General features: G+C 38.7%; 2 protein-coding genes across 8 annotated transcripts in view; one reads left to right on the forward strand and one right to left on the reverse strand.

Moving 5' to 3' along the window:
- Window positions 1-212: 212 nt before the first annotated feature.
- Window positions 213-9,010, reverse strand: LOC129434038 (haloacid dehalogenase-like hydrolase domain-containing 5). 2 transcript variants are annotated; one of them, XM_055192836.2, is made up of 8 exons: window positions 8,890-9,010; window positions 6,916-7,119; window positions 6,679-6,791; window positions 3,789-3,882; window positions 3,640-3,673; window positions 3,386-3,560; window positions 3,106-3,294; window positions 213-937 (listed from the first exon to the last, which is right to left on the reverse strand). In XM_055192836.2, the coding sequence occupies exons 1-8, from the start codon at window positions 8,890-8,892 to the stop codon at window positions 535-537; spliced, it is 1,215 nt and encodes a 404-aa protein (XP_055048811.2). In that variant the 5' UTR covers window positions 8,893-9,010; the 3' UTR covers window positions 213-534. The 2 variants fall into 2 exon arrangements, with proteins under 2 accessions (XP_055048811.2, XP_055048810.2); XM_055192835.2 differs by having other exon boundaries at window positions 8,659-8,979.
- Window positions 9,011-17,548: 8,538 nt separating this feature from the next.
- The window catches only part of LOC129433427 (verrucotoxin subunit beta-like), a 60,736-nt gene continuing 53,446 nt past the window's right edge, over window positions 17,549-24,838 (forward strand). For 2 of the 6 annotated variants that reach the window (XR_012368281.1, XM_073864689.1), the window contains exons 1-2: window positions 17,549-17,821; window positions 22,460-22,561. Coding sequence is in view for 5 of the 6 variants with exons in the window: in XM_073864689.1 (XP_073720790.1) it covers window positions 17,722-17,821; window positions 22,460-22,561 (202 nt within the window). In the remaining variant the exon portion in view is untranslated. The remainder of the gene's footprint in view (window positions 17,822-22,459; window positions 22,562-24,838) is intronic. The other 4 variants (XM_073864688.1, XM_073864687.1, XM_073864686.1 and 1 more) reach the window with 2 other exon arrangements.

Here is a 24,838-nt window from a genome sequence, read left to right on the forward strand (position 1 = left end):
ATTTAACGTGACAACATTTTTTCACAAACAGTTTAAACAACTGAGTAACGTCACATGTGAATCAGCCCACCGGATCTACGACAGATGCGAACGGCACGTGTCGACTTGAGATTGTCGATACTGGAAGCGTCAAAGCCCCACGTAATCTCTCAATGTTTACTGGCCACAGAAGCTGCACATAACAGCTAAACAAAGATATGTCAAAAAATGTAAATTGTAAAATTTTATTCGTTTTGAAGGAAAAATAACTCGCATAAAAACAATACAGGCAATTAAAAACTAAAAGACCAAATCATCAATGGATGTGATGTCATCGTCAAAAGTTCAAAAATTTTACAAATTAAATGTAAAAAATTAAGACTTTAAGATAGACAGCTAAAATATATATTTTTTTAAATTAGAAATGCAACAATTAAAACTTAAAATGTGGTAACAACTCGATGCTTCCAGCACAGGCAGGCACACTGATTATAATATAATTTCGACACGTCACCTCGCAGCGATCGCATCTGGTGTAGACCAACAGAAGTGGATTTATTCTAGCGGCCAACCTTCTAACTGAAAAACCTGCTCCACTGCTTCCTGAACGTCTTGGACGATGAAGGCCGGCTGGGTCAGGCTGGGATCAAATCGGAAGTCCCGGTGACCGTGAAAAATATGCTGCTCCGTAACAGTTGCGTCAGGGTCAGACGGCACATCCTGCTGTTCGTGGCTGTAGACGCCCGTGCAGACCAGGATAGAGGTGCAGCCCTCTGGCAGACGTTGCTCGAACGAACCTCCGACGGACACCTCTCCAGACTGTTTGACATCGTCAATCACTTCATACTGGAGGCCGGATGGGCTGCTGTGGGCTTGCGCCTGGGCACGGGTGCGACTCATGGCTTTGAGGTAACGGTTGTAGAGGTTTGCACCGTATATGTCTGTCATGGGGTTGTCACTATGGGAGAAGCAATTTATAAGCATATTTTTTAACAACCTGAGGTTGAACAAAGTGCCGAACAATGTGAAAAGACAAAAAAGTTTAAACGTTAAAATAAAAGAAAGGAAAAGTTTCATACAATTAACAGTTTTATAAAATACTTTTATTATACTTTATGGTGCTCGGTTTGTTCTTTTTAACGCTGACTTGACTTAAAATAATCTGTTTGTAATGGTATTGATGGCTCAATCGGATTGAAAAGCTTTCACGTTAACACTTTAAATAAATAATACGATTGAGGTCGATCGGATGCAAATTTTGATTGCAGTGAAAAGGGGTGGTGTATGAATTTTCTCACTCGGATGCAAAATTAACTTGTTAACATGCGCAGGAAAATTGTGCTTATGTCTTATATTTACCTCTTATTTACACATTACATCACTCTCATCACATAAACATGCAATAGCAAGGCAATGGAAACACACATTAATTGGGTCACACGCTGTACAATATGCCGTTTTCACGTGTTTCATAACATTGTATAAAGCAAAAAAAATTGCATTGCGACTTTCATAAACTGTTTTCTTTGCCTATAACTGAAAATTACTTAAGAACAACTTTCTCCAACTCAACTCTGAACATTTATCCTGACCGTGGGTTCACACCAGACGCGTTTGAGGCGTCAAATTCGCGTTTACTGCGTCTAGTTTGCTGCTTGAACATTTTGAGTTTACTCGCTTAATTTCACACATGAAATTCTAGTCATCAACACATTCACGCGGAAATTCGCGTCATGGGAGGGGCTTCTGCAACTCCGCTCGCTTCCTGTTATCATGTCACTACTAGAGCAAGCTCCTGATTGGTTAACGCGGCGCCTTTTTCCGCCAAAGTAAAAAAAATTTAGCCCGCGCGTTTCCAGCGGCAATGCTCTAGACGTGTGAATGTGGCAGAATCCCGTCTACCGCGCCACCAGATCTCCAGACGGGCATCAACGCGTCTTTACATTTACTTATCACTCGTGCTTGATACCTCTATCGCGGCTGGTCTGAACGCAGCAAAAGACAAAGCGTGAACTTAAAGAGAGATGCTATGCGCTGCGTTGCCAAGTCCTCTGCTTTTTGTTCGGATTTGGGCAAGTTGATTTTTTCCTGCAGGTTAAAGATGACAGGATTTCATTTACAAGTTATTCAGTACCTCCAGAAAACGTGATTATGCGATCGTATGATTCAATGCATAATCAGCCAAAGTCCACATATTTAAGCGGGGGGCGCATTTTTTCAAATACGCCGCACTTTCACCGCATAAATTGCAGATTTCCCCCTGCAAAATATGCAGGGCTTGCATGATTTCAATCCTCGCATATATCTAAGCGGGGGAAAAAGTTGAAAATTGTTGCATTTACTTCACACAAGCGCTGCCATGTCCCCTGTTGCCATGGGAATGTTAGGAAGTGACGTAATTACGCAACGTGAACATCTTTGAAAATCTGAAAAAACTGCAAACAATTTTTGCAAATTCAGAAAATTTTATCACATAAAATTGCATAAATATCGTGCATATTCCATTGAATTTTTTTTTAGAAAACTTGCCGCAAGATCAAGGATTTTTGCACGTAACAATTAAATTTTTTTTTTTGATATGCAAATCTGGCAACCCTAGCTGTGCACTTGCACAGACGTTTGGTTGGGATTATATAGAATGTACATGTAAACAAACATTACAATCAGATTTTAAACACTTTTGCTGCGTTCACACCACATGCGGTAGAGGCGGCAAAAAATGCACTGTTCGCGCGTAGTTGGACGATTGAAACATTTGAGTTTACTTGCTTCATTAGCGCGTGAAATTCTAGTCATTTGAGACATTCACGTGGAAACTCGAGTCATGGAAGGGGCTTCTCCGACTCCGCTGAGACTTCCTGTAATCACGTCACTATTATAGCGAGGTCCTGAAGGACCTAATCTGCCGAAGTTCAATTTTTCAACTTGCGCTTTTCCCGCGGCAATGCTCAATTTGCGCGCCACACGTCTTCAGCGCAATGCCTAATCGCGTCTTTGCATTGACTTAACATGTCAACCACCTCTACCACGTCTGGTGTGAACCCTACATTACACACCCGTCAAATGACCCAAAGCAATGAAATACAGTCAACGGTCAATAAGTCGACATACAGTATAAAAACTCACCCAATGGCATAAAGTCTTTCAATAGGTCCGGTCCAGCCCAACTTTTTTGCCTGTTCTCTGATGAGCACCTCTGCGTAGTTGTAAGTCACCAAACTGGGTTTTCCAATAAGAGCTTCATATTTTAGCTCACAGCCGGTTATTTTCTTATAGATATTCTCCAGACAGACGAGAAACATGCCGTGACCAAATCTAATGACAGAAACATCAGTGGTCATCAGTCCTCATCTTCTAAATGCATATATATATAGGATTGAAATAACCGAGCGTTACCACTACTAACCGTGGGTTCTTTGCCTCGGCCATCCACAGCAGATCCATATTACAGGCCAGTACGGGGATGTGAGGGTAATTCAGTGATGTCACAGGGTTTCCTGGCCTCCCATTGGTCAAGAGCACATCAGTAATCAGTTGTAAGTTGGTCTCCCACCTGACAGGCTCACCAAACAGGATTACGGCTGAAATTACAGGCAAATTACAGATCAGACAGACAAAACAAAGCGTTAGTAAAGAAAGTGAAGCAGTTGGTTGACTTACCTTCAATTGGTGGTAAATACTTAGATGGGGGATTCTGTGACAAAATGTGTACATCATAAAGTCAGTGAGGGTCAGAGATTTGGGCAGAAACTTCAAAGTAAAGATAAAAACTACCAGTGATGTATATTATTAGAAATATTTCTCCTCACCAATTCTTTGGGTCTGCGATTGTGATCCACCGTGTCCAAGAGAGGATGAGCCTCCCGTAGCATATCAATGGTCACAACGTTCTTAAAACCTAAACTGGAGTTCATTTTGTCAAGGATTAACTAGATATAAAAGAGAACGTAAAAACACATATTCTATGATATGACATGTTTAGATCATATGATGTGTAAGGTTGCAAAATGAGTCAGATGTCAAGGAAGTGATACTGTCTGTTTGTATAACTTACCCACATTTTTTCAAATAATTTCCTTTAATCCCTTATGTTTCCAACTTGGAATATTTCCTCATCTTAACAACCCTAATGATGTGTGATGGTTATCAACATCTTCAACAACATGCCACTACAAGATTTTTACGTTTTCAGAAGGAATGCATGATGCTAATATGATGCAGGTGGTTACCAAGCTGTTGCTAGGGTGTTTTTTGGGTAGTTCCTTATTTGGGTACTTTTTTTATACGCCTTTCCAGCATCCATGGCTATATTCATGGCGAGAACCGGTCAATCGATACAATCAAGTCAATCCAGTTTTATCCAGACAAGTTAATCCAGACACAGGTTGGGGAGGGACAATTTGGTATCTCCAATTTGCCTAACCTGCATGTTTTTGGCTTGTGGGAGGAAACCGGATTATCCGGAGAAAACCCACGCTGACACAGGGAGAACATGCAAACTCCACACAGAAAAGCCACCTGACCTAGCCGGATATTTTTGTCTCTATGGGGCGGTTTCCCGGACAGGGATTAGCTTAATCCAGGACTAGGCCTTAGTTTAATTAGGAAATATAACTAGCTTTAACAAACATGCCTTCCTAAAAACATTACCTGTGTGCATTTTGAGGTAAAACAAAGGGCCCTGATGTATTTAAAAATATGTCAGTGAAAGTTGTTGTCAGTTTGGACAGCTCTTAAAAAGGTTTTAGTCTAGGACAAGTCTAATCCCTGTCCGGGAAACCGCCCCTATATGTTGTGCAGATCCCTCCTATAATAACTAGGAGGAATATCCAGGTTTTTTAACTGTTTAGGCCCATCCATGCAACAGCATGCATGATGTGTTTTTATGGTTGCAAAATTCTCAAAAATTTTCAAGGCTGGAAATGTTCCATGGGAATTATCAGGAATATATGGGAATAAACGAGAATTAATGTGAATAAACTGGGAATTTGAAAAGAAAATGCAGAGTTACCTATAACAGGAAATTTAAATATAGTTTAGAAAAACTGGATTTAATGCAGATTTAGTTAAATTTCTACCCTACACATTCCTCAGTCACATGCACACTGCTTTTACTGAACGCCCATTAAGGCCACACCCCATGTGTACTTGCATTCTCCCATAAAATGCACAGATCATTTCTTGAATCCTGCACACAAAATAATGTCAAAATGTCCATCTTTGTACTTATTAAATTACATACATTAAAATGTTTATTTAAGTTTGTATATGATATAGTCAGTGTTGGGAAAAGTTACTTTTAAAAGTAATGCATTACAATATTAAGTTACTCCCAAAAAAGGTTTGGTAATGCTTACGTTACTTTTTAGTTACTTTTCATGGAAAGTAATTCTTACGTTACGTTTTAGTTACTTTTCATGGAAAGTAATGCTTACGTTACGTTTTAGTTACTTTTCATGGAAAGTAATGCTTACGTTACTTTTTAGTTACTTTTCATGGAAAGTAATGCTTACGTTACTTTTTAGTTACTTTTCATGGAAAGTAATGCTTACGTTACGTTTTAGTTACTTTTCATGGAAAGTAATGCTTACGTTACGTTTTAGTTACTTTTCATGGAAAGTAATGCTTACGTTACGTTTTAGTTACTTTTCATGGAAAGTAATGCTTACGTTACGTTTTAGTTACTTTTCATGGAAAGTAATGCTTACGTTACGTTTTAGTTACTTTTCATGGAAAGTAATGCTTACGTTACGTTTTAGTTACTTTTCATGGAAAGTAATGCTTACGTTACGTTTTAGTTACTTTTCATGGAAAGTAATGCTTACGTTACTTTTTAGTTACTTTTCATGGAAAGTAATGCTTACGTTACTTTTTAGTTACTTTTCATGGAAAGTAATGCTTACGTTACCTTTTTAGTTACTTTTCATGGAAAGTAATGCTTACGTTACTTTTTAGTTACTTTTCATGGAAAGTAATGCTTACGTTACTTTTCATGGAAAGTAATGCTTACGTTACTTTTTAGTTACTTTTCATGGAAAGTAATGCTTACGTTACTTTTTAGTTACTTTTCATGGAAAGTAATGCTTACGTTACTTTTTAGTTACTTTCATGGAAAGTAATTCTTACGTTACGTTTTAGTTACTTTTCATGGAAAGTAATGCTTACGTTACGTTTTAGTTACTTTTCATGGAAAGTAATGCTTACGTTACTTTTTAGTTACTATTCATGGAAAGTAATGCTTACGTTACGCTTTAGTTACTTTCATGGAAAGTAATGCTTACGTTACTTTTTAGTTACTTTTCATGGAAAGTAATGCTTACGTTACTTTTTAGTTACTATTCATGGAAAGTAATGCTTACGTTACTTTTTAGTTACTATTCATGGAAAGTAATGCTTACGTTACGCTTTAGTTACTTTCATGGAAAGTAATGCTTACGTTACTTTTTTGTTACTTTTCATGGAAAGTAATGATTAAGTTACTTTTAAGTCCCCACACAAGCGCGTACGCATAGAGTGCATAATGTGACTATGTTTAGTTTAATTCAGTACATCATTTTTTTATCAAATTAATTAAACTAAAAAAAGTAACTTGCATTAATTTTTTGAAAAAAAATTACTCAAATATTAATGTGTACATTTATAAAGTAATGCGTTACGTTACTCGATCAACTTGAATGGAAACTGAGGAGATAAGGATACTTGTGTGCGACATCTACAATGGGTCCCTGTCCAGACACCAGGACGCACATGTCGTGAAACTGAGTGAAAATCCGCAGAGGACTGTGAGACAACATGACCTGGTCTGGTGACACCTGTTTAAAGAGATCAAAAACACACATCCTAAATATTGTTATGCATAAAATAGTATGCATAAAATGTTAAAATAAGCAAAGGCAATCTGATAGGTGTAAATACGCGCCATCAGATGAGACTCACATCCACCTCCAGAAGATGAGAAAGATGTTTTGCTTTGGTTTGTCGCATACTGTTCCCCGCATTTGTCACAAACACCACAGGAACCTTGTAGTCTCCGTTCCCATCCACCAGGTTTCTAAAACACTGTTTAGCAGCAGGGATGGGCGTCCGCCCGCGTACCAATACTCCATCGATGTCAAAGAGAAACCCAAATAAACCGTGCTCCTGTTAACACACATGATACGAATAATTTCATTGTCCTCAAAGCAAAAATAACGGCAAGTTTTAGTAGGTAGTGATCATTAAAAACACTTGAATACAAGTCTTTTTGGAGAAACTTGATGTCAACCTTAATCAAAGACACAATGAGGATGATGATGATGGACTGAACCTACAACGTTACCAACCCAGAACTTTAGAAGGGACATTTCACAACAAGACTTTTTTAAAGGGGACAGAGAATGAAAAAACATTTTACCTTGTCTTTGTTGAATAATGGTAGTCAACCCACATTCACAAAAAGTGCTAAACATGCTAAACATCTCAGTCTCGTAGATATTCCTCTTTTAGAAATGTCAGCCAGAAAACAGCCATATCTGAAAAACTGATGCTTATGACATCACAGGCATCTAACTGCACCTCCACTTTAAAATAAATGGCTACATTTTTTGAGTGGCAGCAAAGTCAGCCAATCAGTAATGAGATTGCAAATTAAGCCAGTAGGGGGAGCCAAATAGGTGCAAAACCACTTGTTTAAATTCCTCCTTCTAATAGAGCTTTTTGAGATAGGTTTTTAGGAAGCTTCTAAGGCATTATAGACCCAAACAATTTTTTTTGTCTACATGTCACATCACAGAACAAGGATAAATACTTAGTTCAATCATTCTATGTCACCTTTAAGATGTAAAACAAATATTTGCTATCAATACATAGAGTACATGTGTAGTTTGAGCTAAAAAAAATACCCCACAGATCATTTATTATAGAATGTTAGGTGTAAGCAAAAATGTGCCGTTTTGGGGTGTGTCCTTTTAAAGTTTCAGTAAACCAAACCAAACATGCTCCGAACCAATGATTCGAAATAAAAGATTCATAAATGTTTCAAAGTCGCATGACATCAGAACAAGTCAGACGTAATTCGGACACTTTTTTTAACCGGCTTTCATCATCTCGCACGATCACCAGTGATCGATTCTGTGAAGAATTTGCTCATCTCATACAAGCATATTTTTTCACACGCTTGAAGAGAATGGTTTACCAAAACTAAGTGACTAGGTTGATATGACCCCTTTAACAACACCAGCCCAAAGTGATGTATGATTGTTTTGAAACAACACACCCTTTTACCCTTTGCCCTTTCATTTCGTGCAAAAGAAAGGTGAAACTTTGACTACAACCCCTTGTGTTATTTAGGGGAACATGACATGGCAAATAATTATAGGTTAAAGTTCACGTGTATTCAATGATTTAATGATCCCAAGCTCTTTCTATATTGTTTGCCTGTTTCACTAACTGATAAGCTGCCTAGCTAGATCACAAATGCTCGCATGTTTGTCATTTCATGCGCGTGCAACCAAAAAATGCTATCTAGGCAGCTTAACGTTACTAAATGTTTACACGGAAAATCAGACAAACACATGACCCCCAAACTCATGGAAACATAAGCCCTGTTGTGTCTGCTCTTTCTGCTAGATCGTTTATTACTGGCTTATGTTTCCTTTATGACGGTTTCTTAGTAAATATTAATAAAACGTGTGAACTCACTGTGCTGTAGCGGCGTATCATCTGCGCAGAATTAGCAGCACGATTCGTCATTTTCCTGCTCGCTTTCATGCCGCTCCATGCAAGCTTAAACACGCTCAAACGAGAAAACATCTCGGCCATCCTCGTACAGCACAGAGATAGGGAAACGAAACAGTGATTTCTACACTGACCCAAGCATAACCACTTTAGTACTGCTAACCATTAGCTCGCATGCCGTCAATAACCACCAACCATGTTTTTCTAGTGCTACAAGCCAACGCTGTTGATCCGTGTGCTGCTCTTCCAAATCAATCCTCATATGAGGTGTTTATGTCAGCAGTAGTGTGAAACAACGGCAGAAGTGACGTCATGCCACTTCATGCGGCGCCACAAGAACTGACAGGCGGGTGACGTCAAATACCGCGAGAGCGACTCGATTTAGACTTCTCTGTATGATTTCTCGAATTGCTCTCGCGGTATCTTGACGTCATATCATCCACCTGTCTGCTTTCCGGCCCCGCATGAAGTCGAATACGTCTAATATTTGCGCATATTCTACGCAGCAAGGAGTTGCACAAGACTCCCCCCGGAGTCGGAGCAGCTCAAGATTTCCGGGTTGTGACACCGGTGTGTTTTGAAACCGAAAACACCTGTCGGCTGTCCACTTAGGTTTCAAAACACGCCGATGTCACAACCCGGAAATGTCGAGCTGCTGAGGGGACAGAATTGCTCATGAAAATTGAAATAATGGTTAAAGCATAAATTATTTTAATGTATGAATGAGTAATGTATTGTCATTGAAATAAACAAAAATTAACAACCTTTTTATCAGAGGTGGATAGTAGACACTAAGTCTAAGTTACATTTTCCAAGCATGTGTACTTTATCAGAGTGTTTGTCTTGGGAATTTTTTTAATTTAAGTTAAATACTTAGATTAAATACTAAGTACTGTCCACACCTGCTTTTAATTATACTTTTATTAAACAATGCAATATACATTTTGATTAATAAGTGAATGAAAGCCACTTTAAGGCAAGTCTGATGTATAAACTGCTAAAATAAAAATTATTTTTCTGTAGCTTCCAGATAAAAAAAACAGTTAGGTTACAATACATTTTTGTGTTAATAATATCAATGCTATGTTCAAATCTAATTTTAGATTGTGGCAGTTCAACGTAAAGAAATATGTGTTTGACATTATGTAGCGCTGCGCAGGCCTACATGTCTATGACATCAAGTATCGCGAGATCTAGTCGAGAAACCATACGGTGCAGTCTGCTCTCGAAGCTCTCTCACGGTACTTTGATGTCATAGGCACCTAAAGTCTACACACCCTGACGTTATTGTTATTGTTTTTATTGATTGGTAGAGGTTACTCATGTGATCCAAGTTGACCCTTTAATTTAATGCCAGCAGAGTTTGATATCGTGTACACTGACATTTGTACACTTGACAAATAAAACTTGAAACGCTAAGCTGCTGTCTTTACGAGCAGATAAACCACAACAGACGAGCAGTGACATCTGGTCTTCATCTGAAGAAAAGACTGTGTCACTTCAAAACATCCAAGAGTGTCTTAAATGTGCTTTTATTTATGCATTTTTATTGACAGCAGATAACAGGATAATCATTTCTATAATATTCACATTATGAAAATACAAAGGTCATATGAAGAATAAACAAACACATAACAAAACAACTAGCCTGCTTCCTTTGCCCCTGATGTGCAGAAATATTTTAAATGATAATGTGATGTTTAAAGAACCGTATTGTAGTCCAAACATTTACATTGTTTTACAACAAGACCACAGCGATCATGTAGATAAAGAACTTAAGAAAATAACAGTTTTATTTCTAAAATCATACGGTATGGTTAGTAGACTAGTCGATTGATCTTAGCACCTAAAGTCCCAATGAAACAAAAAATGACTATTCTTTTTTTTATGTAATATTGCATATTATATGTTTATTATAAACAATTCATCCATCTGAGTCTTTTTTTATTCATGTGCTCTAATAAACTTTAATCAAATTTAAAAAATGTTGTGCCAATCATTCTTTAACCCCACCCAATCGTACTGTGAGTCTGTTGCCTGGTCCATTTCTGAATAAAACGCCTACTTTTCTATATTTTCAATCAAAGCATGGTGAAAAACACAAGCCACGCCCACTTTTTTATATTTCTTTTTACTTGGAAATACATCACAGCTTGAAAGTAAAGTCGATCGTGAATTTCGGTTCACAGGGCATGTTCTAATGCTGTGTTCACACCAGCCACGGTAAAGGCATCAAGCGCGAGTGATTTCCATGTTAAGTCTCGCGGCACAAATGAGGCATTTAGTGCGGCACGCTAGACGTGATTGCGCCTCATTTGCACGTCTAGTTTGCGTGAATGGCGCAAATTGAGCGTTGCCGTGGCAAACACGCGAGTTGAAAAATGTTGACTTTGGCAGAAAAAATGCGCCACGTTAACCAATCAGGAGCTTGCTCTAGTAGTGACGTGATTACAGAAAGAAAGCGAAGTCGCAGAAGCCCCTCCCATGAGGCAAATTTCCGCGTGAATGTCTCGATGGTTAGAATTTCATGAGCGAATGAAGTGTCTTAACTCAAACTGTTCAAGTGGCAAACTAGGCGCGGTAGACGCGATTTTGAGTCCTCAAACGCGGCTGGTGTGAACCCACGGTTAGAACGACTTTACAAACATTCAATATTTTCATGTGCGTTTTACAACAACAAAATCTCACGCAGCAGTGCTTTATGGGCTAGCCTTCTTACGAGTCCCTATCTGCTTTTTAAGTGCGGAAATGTGATCTTATAAAACGACTCGTAATTGTAGCACGCACATCCTTGTTTTTTATATTTAGTTTAATAATCTTTACCTGCTTTGCAAATAATAATATTGGTAATGATAATATTGTTTAATGACTTGAATGAATATGTTACGAATGCTCTGCGGCTCGCATCTACAGTCATCGCATCTAACGGTCGCAAAAATATTTTTATTTACTTAGTTTCATGAGTAAATAGTAAAACTAGAACTTTTAAGAGGCCATTCACAAGTTGCATCTGAAAACGTGTGTCAAGCTGCTTCTTACTTTCCAAAGCATAGGAGGTTGCGCTCCTGTTCTGTCGTCCGTTGCTAGGTGACCATGAGCCAAGCTTTTCCTGATGGCGTAGAAAATAACGGAGTTTGAGCTCCCTCCAAAGATTCTCTATTGGGTTTAGGTCTGGAGACTTGCTAGGCCACGCCAGAACCTTGATATGCTTCTTACAGAGCCACTAATTGGTTATCCTGGCTGTGTGCTTCGGGTCATTGTCGTGTTGGAAGACCCAGCCTCAACCCATCTTCAATGCTCTAACTGAGGGAAGGAGGTTGTTCCCCAAAATCTTGCAATACATGGCCCCGGTCATCCTCTCCTTAATACAGTGCAGTCGCCCTGTCCCATGTGCAGTAAAATACCCCCAAAGCATAATGCTACCACCCCCATGCTTCACAGTAGGGATGGTGTTCTTGGGATGGTACTCATCATTCTTCTTCCAAACACGTTTAGTGGAATTATGACCAAAAAGTTCTATTTTGGTCTCATCTGACCACATGACTTTCTCCCATGACTCCTCTAGATGGTCACTGGCAAACTTAAGACGGGCCTGGACATGTGCTGGTTTAAGCAGGGGAACCTTCCGTGCCATGCATAATTTCAAACCATGACGTCTTAGTAACCCTGGAAACGGTGGTCCCAGCTCTTTTCAGGTCATTGACCAGCTCCTCTCGTGTAGTTCTGGGCTGATTTCTCACCTTTCTTAGGATCATTGAGACCCCACGAGGTGAGATTTTGCATGGAGCCCCAGTCCGAGGGAGATTGACAGTCATGTTTAGCTTCTTCCTTTTTCTAATGATTGCTCCAACAGTGGACCTTTTTTCACCAAGCTGCTTGGCAATTTCCCCGTAGCCCTTTCCAGCCTTGTGCAGGTGTACAATTTTGTCTCTAGTGTCTTTGGACAGCTCTTTAGTCTTGGCCATGTTAGTAGTTGGATTTTTACTGATTGTATGGGGTGGACAGGTGTCTTTATGCAACATAGACATCAAACAGGTGCATCTAATTTAGGATAATAAATGGAGACATTTTAAAGGCAGACTAACAGGTCTGTGAGGGTCAGAATTTTAGCTGATAGACAGATGTTTAAATACTTATTTGCAGTTGTATCATACAAATAAATAGTTTAAAAAAAATCATATAATGTAATTTCTGGATTTTTTTTAGATTATGTCTCTCACAGTGGATATGCACCTACAATGACAATTTCAGACACCTCCATGATTTCTAAGTGGGAGAATTAGATATGTTAAGATGTTCATGATAAATGATTTTATCCTCACTGATGTGCTCTTATATTGTCAGTGTTCAGTATGGAGTCAGTAGGAGTGAATGTAATAGAAGTTGCCGCTTTAGGGAGACCCTTTCAGCTGGGGATGCTCTACGACTGCAGGAAAGATGCTCTCGTGCCAGGTACCACACTAAAATGATCTTTAACTTTGCACAGATGAGTAAAATATACATATACTGTTATTTATTTTTTGTATTATTCAAATTTATTTTTGTTACTTTTAACACATTTCTGTTATTTTGTTTTGGCTGAAAAAAACGTTTCTCTCTACAGGAATCACGTTGTGGAATGAAGAAAAGCTCAAGCTGAGTATTCAAACTTATTGAACATTGAAGCCTCTATGAAATTTAGTCTGTTGGGTGGATTGATCAACGTAACCGGTGCAGCCAAATATCTCAATGACACCAAGAAGTCTTAATCAGTTAATCAGTTTGTCCAATAATAGCAGACAGGAAACAAAGAGCTGGCTGAAGTTCAGGAAGTAGTGCAGCTGGGCATAAAGCCTATTCAATATTCTCATTCCACTATATGATCCTGTTTCTTTAAATTTGTTTAATAATTCTCAGTCAAAAATTACATTTCACAATCTAAAGCAAGTAAAACCAAATATATTTCACATATTCATGAAATGCAATAGAAATTGATAATATCCCATACACAAATTCAAGGTCAAACATATCAAGTACAATTTTAAACACAATGAGCAATTACAAAATCACAGAAATCACTGGCAAGGTCATAACTCATCAGTTTGTTCAAAACTAGTTGAATGTCTATTGAACGGGAGTAGTCTGATTTTGTTTATTAAGTCATTATTATTTTAGGAGGACCCGTTTAAAATGAAAGGAAAAAACACAACCCACCAATAAACACAAACAAATGAAATGCATTTAGTACAAACTTTCGAATTTACACGATAAATGAACACAGCAAACAAGTTGCACTTGCTTTTTAACTAGTATAACTGATGTATCCTCCTCAGTCTCCGTTTAACTCAGGCTTAGTGATGTTATGTTCGTGTACGAATCATTCTTTTTGAATGAATCTTTTAGGTGATGAATTGTTCTTTTCGAACAAATCTTTTAGGTTCTCGTTAACTGAAACAAGCTTCACTGACCGAGTCGCTGTTTTGAGTCTGAATGAGAGCGAGATCACGTTCGTAAACAAACTGAATGACTTGTACAACCTAATTAGTGGAGTCACATACAGAAAGCAAATGCAATGCAAACAATCTTTTAAGTAAAGTTATAGTAACCATGTTTAGGCAGACTACTTACCTTAATACAAATGATTTCACTACAGCGATATAACCCAGCAGGCATTTTAACGTTGATTCACCGTTGAATCAACGCCAAGGACAAGGTTGAATCAACGTTGAATTACCTTTTGATTTTGCAAATTTATTCAACATTGAAAAACAACTGACATTATTTCAATCAAATTTCAACGTTGATTTTTAAACATTTTATTAACCTTTTGCAACCATTAACCATTCACCGTTGTTTCAGCGTTGAACAAACAACTGACCTGATTTCAATCAAATTTCAACATTGAAGGTCGGTCAAAGTTTTTCAAATGCCTTTTTCTTGGTGTGGCAGTTAAAGGGTTAAATGCAAGAAAAAATTCCCTAAATGATCATTCCATGTATGTACGAATCTACGTTTGAGGAGATTTAAGAAGGAATGTGTGGATTCTTACAAGAAAAATCATCTGGAAATGATAATTCATCCTTTTTTGAAAGTAATACATTTTGTGTGTACCTTATCATGTTGTGATCATGTTATCCCCACAAAACATGGAAACGTGTGTGTGTGTGTGTGTGTGTGTGTGTGTGTGTGTGTGTGTGTGTGTGTGTGTGTGTGTGTGTGTGTGTGTGTGTGTGTGTGTGTGTGTGTGTGTGTGTGTGTGTGTGTGTGTGTGTGCGTGTGCGTGAAAACTGGGTTTCATGATTAAATAATTTTATTTTTAATTGAAAGACTAACAGTAAATTTGATGAAGTAGGCTAACATGAACACAAATCATCTTTGTGAATGTAGATCACAAGTTTCTTTGACATTTTTAAACCTTATACAGATTTATGAAACATATAATCAAGCTTTACATTGCATGCCTTCAAATATTATTTAGCTTTACATCGTTTTTACAAATAAATAAACTTATAAATATAATATCTGTGTGTTACATTAAAACATTCTTGAGTGTATAAATATACATTTTTGCTATTGATAACAGATGTAGCTTATAGAAGTGCAAACACTTTTCATAACAGAAACATTATGATCAATATTATAGATCAAAAATAAAATCTTAAATGTTGAGTTTTCTCTTGATGACAATTTTGATGGACTTGAGCCTGATATAGAACCAGAACAGCCACCAATGTTCTTACCTAATGAAGGACACATTGGACATGCAATTAGAGATCCAATTCTGAGAAATTAACTAGGCTAACTGAATGACTGAGTATATGTGGTGTTGTCATTGCTGTTAATATACTGTGGAATTATAGAGCTGTGAGCAACAGTGACATGTATTTGACAGCTTTGAGAATTTGTTTACCATATCTCATTAAATGTGACATGCTTCATATGTACTTCAAATATGAAGAAATGTATATATCATCAGTAAACATTTAATTTGTGATCATTAACTTAAAAAACTCTGGTTTTATTTGGTTCAAAAAATCACAACTGAATCCACCCTTCTGATGGGATCAGAACAATCCTGTTTTTTTTGGATCCCAAGTGAGTTCAAAGTTTTGAAAAATTCAAAGGGCAGGTTTTATCCAGGTCACATGTAAGCAGGGGCAATTCTAGGGTTTTCATTTTAGGGGGGCTGAGAGTATAATAGAACAATGTGCAAAAAGCATGAATGAGACTGCTGATTACTTCATATTACCCTACATTAGATAAATATTCCTATAGGCTAGTGCACTGACTGCATGGGTTACTGGCATGTAAACATAATGTAAGGCTAAATTTTAAACTTTTCTATTTCTCCCATCTGATTTACTGTCTGTTAATGAAACAAAATATCTCTTTATATTTAACTGCAGTAACTTTTGTCAAATCTTACTACACTTTTGAGCCTATTTAAGATAAATTTGGATTCATCTTTGTTACAAAGTTATAGTTAGACAGTTTTTCTCTTCTTGTTTTCTCATTTAGTTAACTTTAATGACAGAGACTTCAACAGGCGTACTGTATAAGATCGAATGCATTAAAATGTTTAAGATAATCAGTTGTTTACTATGATACTCACTAAGACATCTACTTTGAGACATGTTTATGTGTACTTGTTCGTTAACCTAAAAGACGTGAACATTAACTCATTTTGCTCTGTGCACGCGCACTATTGTTGGGTAGAAAGCACCATGCTGCACACAAAGGCTGCGTCCGAAACCGCATACTGTATAGTAGTTACTGAATAAGATGAAGTACCTACTTACTTGCCGTTAAAACAGTAGGTACTGTATAGTATGAATTCTGATAGTATGAATGAGATTCGGACGTACTACATCCGCCATGTTGCTACATCACGTGACATACGTCGTCATCACGTCATGTCATTTCAGTGCGAAAACAGCCGCATGCCTCTTCTTCTTCGTTGGATAACTCCTCTCCCGGGGCATCATGGGATAGTGAAGTGTCCATCGTATGCACACTGCAAAATCTAACCGGAAGTAGTAGGTCATCCGGGTACTTTTCGCATACTGTTTTTTGAATACTATGTATTCGGACATACTACTCGCCTCGCCTACTGCTTTTCGTGTACTATATAGTATGAAGTAGACGGTTTCGGACGCAGCAAATGTGTTTTCAAGTTCAAGGCAGCAGTCCAGTCCAAGCACAGTTAATCTCATCATCACAGTAAAAAAAACACAAGAATAAAAACATGGCATTTTCAGCATTTTGGCAGGCATTGTCAGCTGTTGTCCTGGCACAAGTTTCATTGCCTCTGCATATATAACAACACAACAGGCCTGGTTCTCTTTAGAGTACCTTTTGCCATGTACAGTAATTTTTTAATTATGTATATTGTGTTTGAAGAACTGTATTATAGTCCCACCAACATTTAAGAGTGTTTTACAACAAGACTGCAAATATCATGTATATATACTTTACAAAATAACAATATCATGTATATATACTTTACAAAATAACAGTTCAACATATTTATTATCAGATATCATGTTGAATCTGCACACCTCATGAAACTGTCACGGTTAATCCGTGTCATGTCTTGTCTCTGTTCCGATTGTTATCACCTGGACATTCATTGATTAATTACCTGCCTCATCACACCTGTTTGTCATTTAGTCTGTGTGTATATATACCTCTGTCTTCTGTTTGCTCACTGCTGGATCATTGTCATTGCTACCCCGTCTGTTCCCTGTCTTGGATGTTCCTGTGTTCACCGTATTCACCATTTTATCCCTCGTGTTTTATTATTAAATGTTATTTATTTTTGAACTTTGCGTTTGCGTCCTGTCTCTCCTTCCGTGTCATGACAGAAACTACATAAAGTGACATCACAAGGGGAGCCAAATTTCAATAAGTTATTTTTTACATGCTTGCAGAGAATGGTTTACCAAAACTAAGTTACTGGGTTGATCTTTTACACATTTTCTAGGTTGATAGAAGCACTGGAGACCCAATTGTAGCACTTAAACATGGAAAAAGTCACATTTACGAGATATGTCCCCTCTAAATTTGAAAATGAAAGTGACAACTTCATGCTGCACAACACTGACAGGATGTTCTCACTTGTTCAGTTCTTCTGCGACAGTTGATGAAGGTGAGTGAATTGACTAAAATGACTAAATGTAAATGTGTGAAGTGTTAGATGAGTGATTATTTGCTACATTGCGACTGGGAGGAAAGATATCTGTTGTGATGTGGATGAGAATCTGCCTGGGACATCAGGAGGTCATCAGGAGGAAATTTTGAGATGAGATTAGATTTTTTTTACATTAAACCATTCTAGTTTTATTATTTTGTATTCGTACCGTAAAATACGATTTATTCAATACCACAATGTGTGTAACATTTTGTACAGAAAAAAAGTAAAGGTGTAAATGTGAGTTCTGTCCAATCCTTTGCAATCAATATTTCACATACAAGAATGAGTAACTTGTTGAAATTGAAAAGGTGCAGCCATGTTTATTTACAATCATCATTAAAACTGTAGCTATAAAGTTGACATCATCAGAAAATAATTACACCTATAATTGTGTGCTCTTGTTACAACATTGCTAAACATTTCGACTTCATAACCATTAAGACAAGGACTTTCCATTGTGATGGGACTGAAATAAACATATTTTGAGAGATGAACAAAAGGATTTTGAACAAGATAAATGCTTTTGCAGGAAATCTGATGTTGTGCATTTTGTACAAATTGTTCTGATAAATGCACGCATTATTTTGCAAAATTTAGAATGATTTGAGAAATATTAGAAAAACTGTAATGTAGCTACAGTAGGAGAGTGTGAAAAACATGGGTGCAGGTGCTTTGTGACTTACAGCAAAACAGAAAATGAATTAGCTGCCATCTACTGAAGAACTCTCTCTGCAGTCAACACAGGATATGTGGTTAACTAAAGGAAGATTTCACAGAACCCCAGATGTTCAGAAAAAAAATGCAGTGCAGTGAGAGCCCACAGAATGCCACAGAAGATGTTGTATCTCAAACATGCAATGTCCAGTCTGCCCCAGACATTACATGGACTGAACACATCTATAGCAGATGCTTTTATCCACAGTGATTAGGAAACAATAAAACGATTTTTCATAGTGAGGCAATAATACAAGAAGTTCTTCTACCAAGTTACAAGTTTTCACTATTCCGAAACAATACCTGAAAGAGAGAATAGAGAGAGGTAGAGTTATGATTTAAAAAAGATAGAGATAGAGATCTCTCTGTAAAGTATTTTTAAAAAAGTTTTTTTTTAAATGTTGCAAGAGATGTGGCTGACCTGCCTCCTGCAATAGGACTATTACCTTAGGCTGGATTTACACTGCAAATCTTGATGACCAAGTCCGATTTGTGGTCTGTATCCATTTTTTTGAAGACCTACTTACATTATCTTTTGAAAGCAACTCTAAACACTTGGCAAAACATTAACAATTCAAGGTAGACATACTGACCCAAAACAGCTTAAACCTACTGATCTATATAAATGACTGGATTGCGCATGACGTCACACTTGTGAAGCCACCGCGCCGCCATGTTGGTATACCCAAAACATCACTTTTCTAGTCTTCGTTTTTATATCTGAAGTTACCCTGTACATTATTACAACACAAACGTCCTAAGCATATACATAGTTATTTACTAAATTACTTTTTAATCAGTTATTATACATTCATCTTCATTACAGTATCAGATCAGCAGACAGACCGCAGCATATTTAGTATTAATGACAAACGTGCTCATTCTGAAATCCAAATAAATAATAATGTTTTGTACCGTATGTGCATGCAGTAATTTGTTGGTTTTGTAATTATGTTATCTAAACTTACAAGTTACCTAAACTTGTTCAGAGAAATAACGCTGACCGTGTAGCTGAATGTCAAAAAAAAACTTTATTTATACCCATGTCATTAACAGAATGCAGCAGACACACTCACCTTAACGTTTTTTTATAAATCCATTACCCTGCCCGATTAAAACATAAACATTGCAAATAACACCAGAATTAAAAAATAATTTACGTACACATATCATAAAATTAATCTTGTGTGACTGATAGAGGGTTTTCACGACGCGTCATCAGAGCGGAGGTCGCCATATTGGAGGCACTCGGCATCGTATTACAACCTATTATCACAACAGAGCACATGTATATCCTGAAAGTCGTCAAGGAAAATGGTTAATTATTGCCGTGTTTGAGGTTGTACCCAGAGCCGGCGCCAGACCATAACTAACCAAGGGGTCGGCGGCGCCCTTAGCATTTGCCTATTCCGCCTATGCCCAGGGCCGGCCCTGGGGCACGCAATAGCAACAATAACTTGCAAAAACAAGGCATTAAAACAACAAATACAGTGCAAGCACACACTCATACAACTGGTACTGACTGTCAGCTCATTTCTCGTATAAAGTGCAAAAGATCACAAACTATGCGCAAAACTATTTTGAACTCGACCGCGCTTTGCTCGACAAAACAGCAAACCGCCCTTGCGTGGCGCAAGCCATTTAAATGAATGGGTTTCATAGCGCAGCGCACACCGCGTCCTAAAAGCCGCTTTACCATAATCACGTCGCAATGGTGTTAACGGTCTATAGCCACACTTCACATTTAAGCTTACGTAAATTAAACAACGCTAACTTACCTTTAAAATAGCTGAAGGCGGCGTGTAAAATGACGCGAAAAAACACGTTGCTAGTATCAAGTCACAAATATGCTAAAGACGTAAAGACGCATGAGACCCCGCAATACAACCAATCAGAGAAACTGGTCTATTTTAATTAAAGAAAACATGTATCCACTATATTTTCCTCATTTGATTACATTAAAAGTCATAAAACATTCAATGTTTAATTTATTTTAATTATTCTTGATATATATTAAATTAATAAAAAAAAATTGTAGGGGGGCACAAAAACCTGTTTGGGGGGCACGGCCCGCGAATGCCCCCCTCTTCACACCGGCCCTGGTTGTACCAATAGGACAGATTGAGAAAAACATTTGGAATATTATCGTATTTCAAAAGTTATTACAAACCAGGGAAAGGAATGCAAGAAATTATCAGAGGAGGCGCTTGTGGTTGGCAAAGCTCAGGAAAAATAGTACTGTATTAGAAATATGATTGAAGTCCATAAAGTATAAAACAATTATGCTTCTACTTGTTGTGCTTTATTTAAAGTGCACGCACAAAATGTACTTAAACACAACTAAAATTTGCGCTGCCATGGCTTAATACCAGTGTGTTTAATTGCTTATAACAAGTTTCTAATGTAATAATATTTTTAATAGTAAATGGTAAAAACAATTATTGCTTTTATTGTGTGCCTTTTTTATTATAAAGCACTTTGGTAGGACACTGGCTATTTTAAATTTGCTATATAAATAAAGCTGACACTGACATAATGGGCTCGGCTTGATGCAACTGAAGGAAGAATCGCCGGGTCGTCACAAATCTAAGAAGAGGGAGCTAACTTTACTAAACTTTTGCATTTGGAATCCACTTCATGTCACGCTTGTTACACATGCATCAGAAAAATTGGGAATGTTGGACAATAAATATACAGCTGCAGGTCATATTATTAGAATATCATCAAAAAATTGATTTATTTTAATAATTCCATTCAAAAAGTGAAACTTTTGTATTCATGAATGATTCATTACACACAGACTGATATATTTCAAATGTTTATTTCTTTTCATAAAGATTATAACTGACAACTAAGGAAAATCCTAAATTCAGTATCTCAGAAAATTTGAATATTACTTAAGATATATACAAAGAAAGGATTTTTAGAAATCTGAGCCAACTGAAAAGTGTACTTATTTGGGCTCCCTTAGTCTGAATTACTGCAGAAATGGAGTCGATCAGTCTGTGGCACTGCTCAGGTGTTATGAAAGCCCAGGTTGCTCTGATAGTGGCCTTCAGCTCTTCTGCATTGTTGGGTCTGGCATATCGCATCTTCCTTTTCACAATACCATTAAGGTTAAGGTCAGGCGAGTTTGCTGGCCAAGGGATACCATGGTCCTTAAACCAGGTATTGGTAGCTTTGGCACTGTGTGCAGGTGCCAAGTCTTGTTGAAAAATGAAATCTGCATCTCCATAAAGTTGGTGAGCAGCAGGAAGCATGAAATGCTCTAAAACTTACTGGTATACGGCTGCGTTGACCTTGGACCTCAGAAAACACAGTGGACCAACACCAGCAGATGACATGGCACCCCAAACCGTCACTGAATGTGGAAACATTACACTGGACATCAAGCAACGTGGATTGTGTGCCTCTCCTCTCTTCCTCCAGACTCTGTGATCCTGATTTCCAATGGAAATGCAAAATTTATTTTCATCTGAGAACATAACTTTGGACCACTCAGCAGCAGTCCAGTCCTTTTGGTCTTCTGACGCTGTCTGTTGTTCAAGTGTGGCTTGACACAAGGACCAACTTTATGGAGATGCAGATTGCGCTTGGTTAGTTTGGTCATAAATTTGCTGTTATAGGTGAATCCGCTACTTTTTCTTCATCATAAATTTGCGTATGTTCTGTAAATGATGCAAATCAGTGCTACACTAATGGTCCGGTAGAAAGTTATTGTTCTGTGTATATGGGTCCTTACACGTAATTGTGCCCCGCATTCCTTCAGTGGGTCTAATCTCACATTGCACTTTATGAGTTATAGACTTTTTTAAAATAATATCAGAGGTTCATGATTTTCCATGATTTTATCCTCACTGATGTGTCTTATATTCTCAGTGTTCAATATGGAGTCCGAAGGAGTGATAGAAGTTGCCGCTTTAGGGAGACCCTTTCAGCTGGGGATGCTCTACGACTGCAGGAAAGATGCTCTTGTGCCAGGTACCACACTAAAATTATCTTTGACTTTACCCAGATGAGTAAACAAGGTAACAGATGATTCAGAGAATGATTTGTAGGACAATCATGTGCATCCGTTGTATAACTTTTTTTAAAGTACAAAATCAAACAATCTTCTTCAGAGAAAAACACTAAGGTGTGATACTCTATAGATATAAAATTATAATTTTTGTGTCTGATAGCAGCACAATCATAATGCATTGATTACATGTCTTACTGTGCCTGCAATGATAATATCTACAATATCCAGGTCACATTCTTGAGTATTGTGCTTTAGACACACAATGGGAAACGTCTCGGTTACGGATGTAACCCTCGTTCCCTGAAGGAGGGAACGGAGACGTCACGTCGTGACCGACGAATTGGGAGCTCGCTTAGAGAGACCAATCTGCTTCGAATACTACTAAAACGCCAATGAACTTGGCATTGAGATATTTGCATAATGCTGGCGCCGCCCCGCCAGGTGCGTATATAAGGCGCACGTGCAAATAGGGAAATCAGCTTCTGTTCGCTGAGAAAGCCGGAAGGTGACCGGCCTAAACAGCAGGTGGCAGCACCTGTGGCGACGGGACGTGACGTCTCCGTTCCCTCCTTCAGGGAACGAGGGTTACATCCGTAACCGAGACGTTCCCTTTCAGTCGGTCACTACGACGTCACGTCGTGACCGACGAATTGGGAAACCCTACTAAAACGCCACTAGGGGCTGACCTCTTCCAGTGTCTGCTTAAAGCCCTCCGGTTCCACTTAAGGATAGGAGAATTAGGTTTCAAGGCAGAAGGCCGGGCACTAGATGTTCCTTTAACCCCACAGTAGTGCCAGCGACTGGGAAGCGCCCTAACTGAGCGGTATAGGGACGCTGCGGAAGCTACCGCCCCGTTAAGGGCTAATGGTGGACGAAAGTCAACCGTAGTTGAGGTATAAATGACAGCCGTGGCTGTGTAAGCAAAGCAGTGCTCTGCTAAGGGAAACGTGGGCTGGTAGGATTAACCCCACGGAATAATACTCACAAAGGAACCCGTTGGGACACAATGTGGGGCCCTGGCCAAACACGTAGGTTCGTAAGAATACAACTAGTGAAAGGCTGACAGCCAATGCTCCGCAACAAAGGCTGTCAAGGCAGTGGAGAGAGCAAATCAAACCATTACGCATTTTTGCTCTGTTAGCCTTCCATACTGAAAACTCAATTTGGAGCCTCAGTCGGAGGCTGCAAGCCGACTTGCGAGTCTGCTCTCCGTGTCCTCCCTGGTGAGGACAGAACACGAGAGGATACAGGCTCGATACGAACATTGTAGAATCTAATGAACGTATTAGGTGTCGCCCAACCAGCAGCTCTACAGATGTCTGTTAGCGAGGAACCACGAGCTAATGCCCAAGATGAGGCAACACTCCGAGTGGAGTGCGCTCTCAAATTAAAGGGGCAAGGAATGCCCTGCAAATTGTAAGCCAGGGCGATAGTATCAACTATCCAATGAGACATCCTCTGCTTAGTGACAGCTTTCCCTTTCTGCTGGCCACCATAACAAACAAAGAGCTGGTCTGAGGTCCTGAAGCTTTGCGTGCGGTCCACGTAGAATCGCAGTGCGCGTACGGGGCACAAAAAAGCCTCGGTTGGGTTTGCCTGCTCCAAAGGCAATGCTTGCAAGCTCACCACTTGATCTCTGAAGGGAGTAGTGGGAACTTTGGGCACGTAGCCTGGTCTGGGTCTCAAGGTCACGCTCGAGACAGAAGGACCAAACTGAAGGCACGAATCGTCAACAGAGAATGCATGTAAATCCCCTATTCTCTTCACTGAGGCCAATGCTAGTAGGGTCAGAGCCTTCATGGATAGAAGCTTCAGACTCGCAGACTGCAAAGGCTCGAACGGAGGACTCTGTAGCGCTTTCAGCACCATGGACAGGTCCCAGGGAGGAATAGAAGGAGGGCGCGAGGGGTTTAGCCTGCGAGCGCCTCTCAGGAATCTAACAACCAAATCATGCTGGCCCACTGATCTGCCGTTAATAAGTGAGTGATGCGCAGATATAGCGGCGATATCAACTTTAATAGTGGACGGTGACAGCCTACCATCTAACCTATGTTGAAGATATAAAAGCACAATGTTAATAGGGCATTCTCTGGGGTCCTCGCGTTGCGAAGAGCACCAGGTGACGAAAAGGTTCCATTTTAACGCGTAAGCCCGTCTCGTAGACGGAGCTCGTGCCGCGTCAATAGTGTTAGATACCGCTTGGGGTAAATCACTTAAACCTTGCGCGCGCTCAACGA

This window comes from Misgurnus anguillicaudatus, unplaced genomic scaffold (genome assembly GCF_027580225.2).
Source record: "Misgurnus anguillicaudatus unplaced genomic scaffold, ASM2758022v2 HiC_scaffold_27, whole genome shotgun sequence".
Lineage (NCBI taxonomy): Eukaryota > Metazoa > Chordata > Actinopteri > Cypriniformes > Cobitidae > Misgurnus > Misgurnus anguillicaudatus.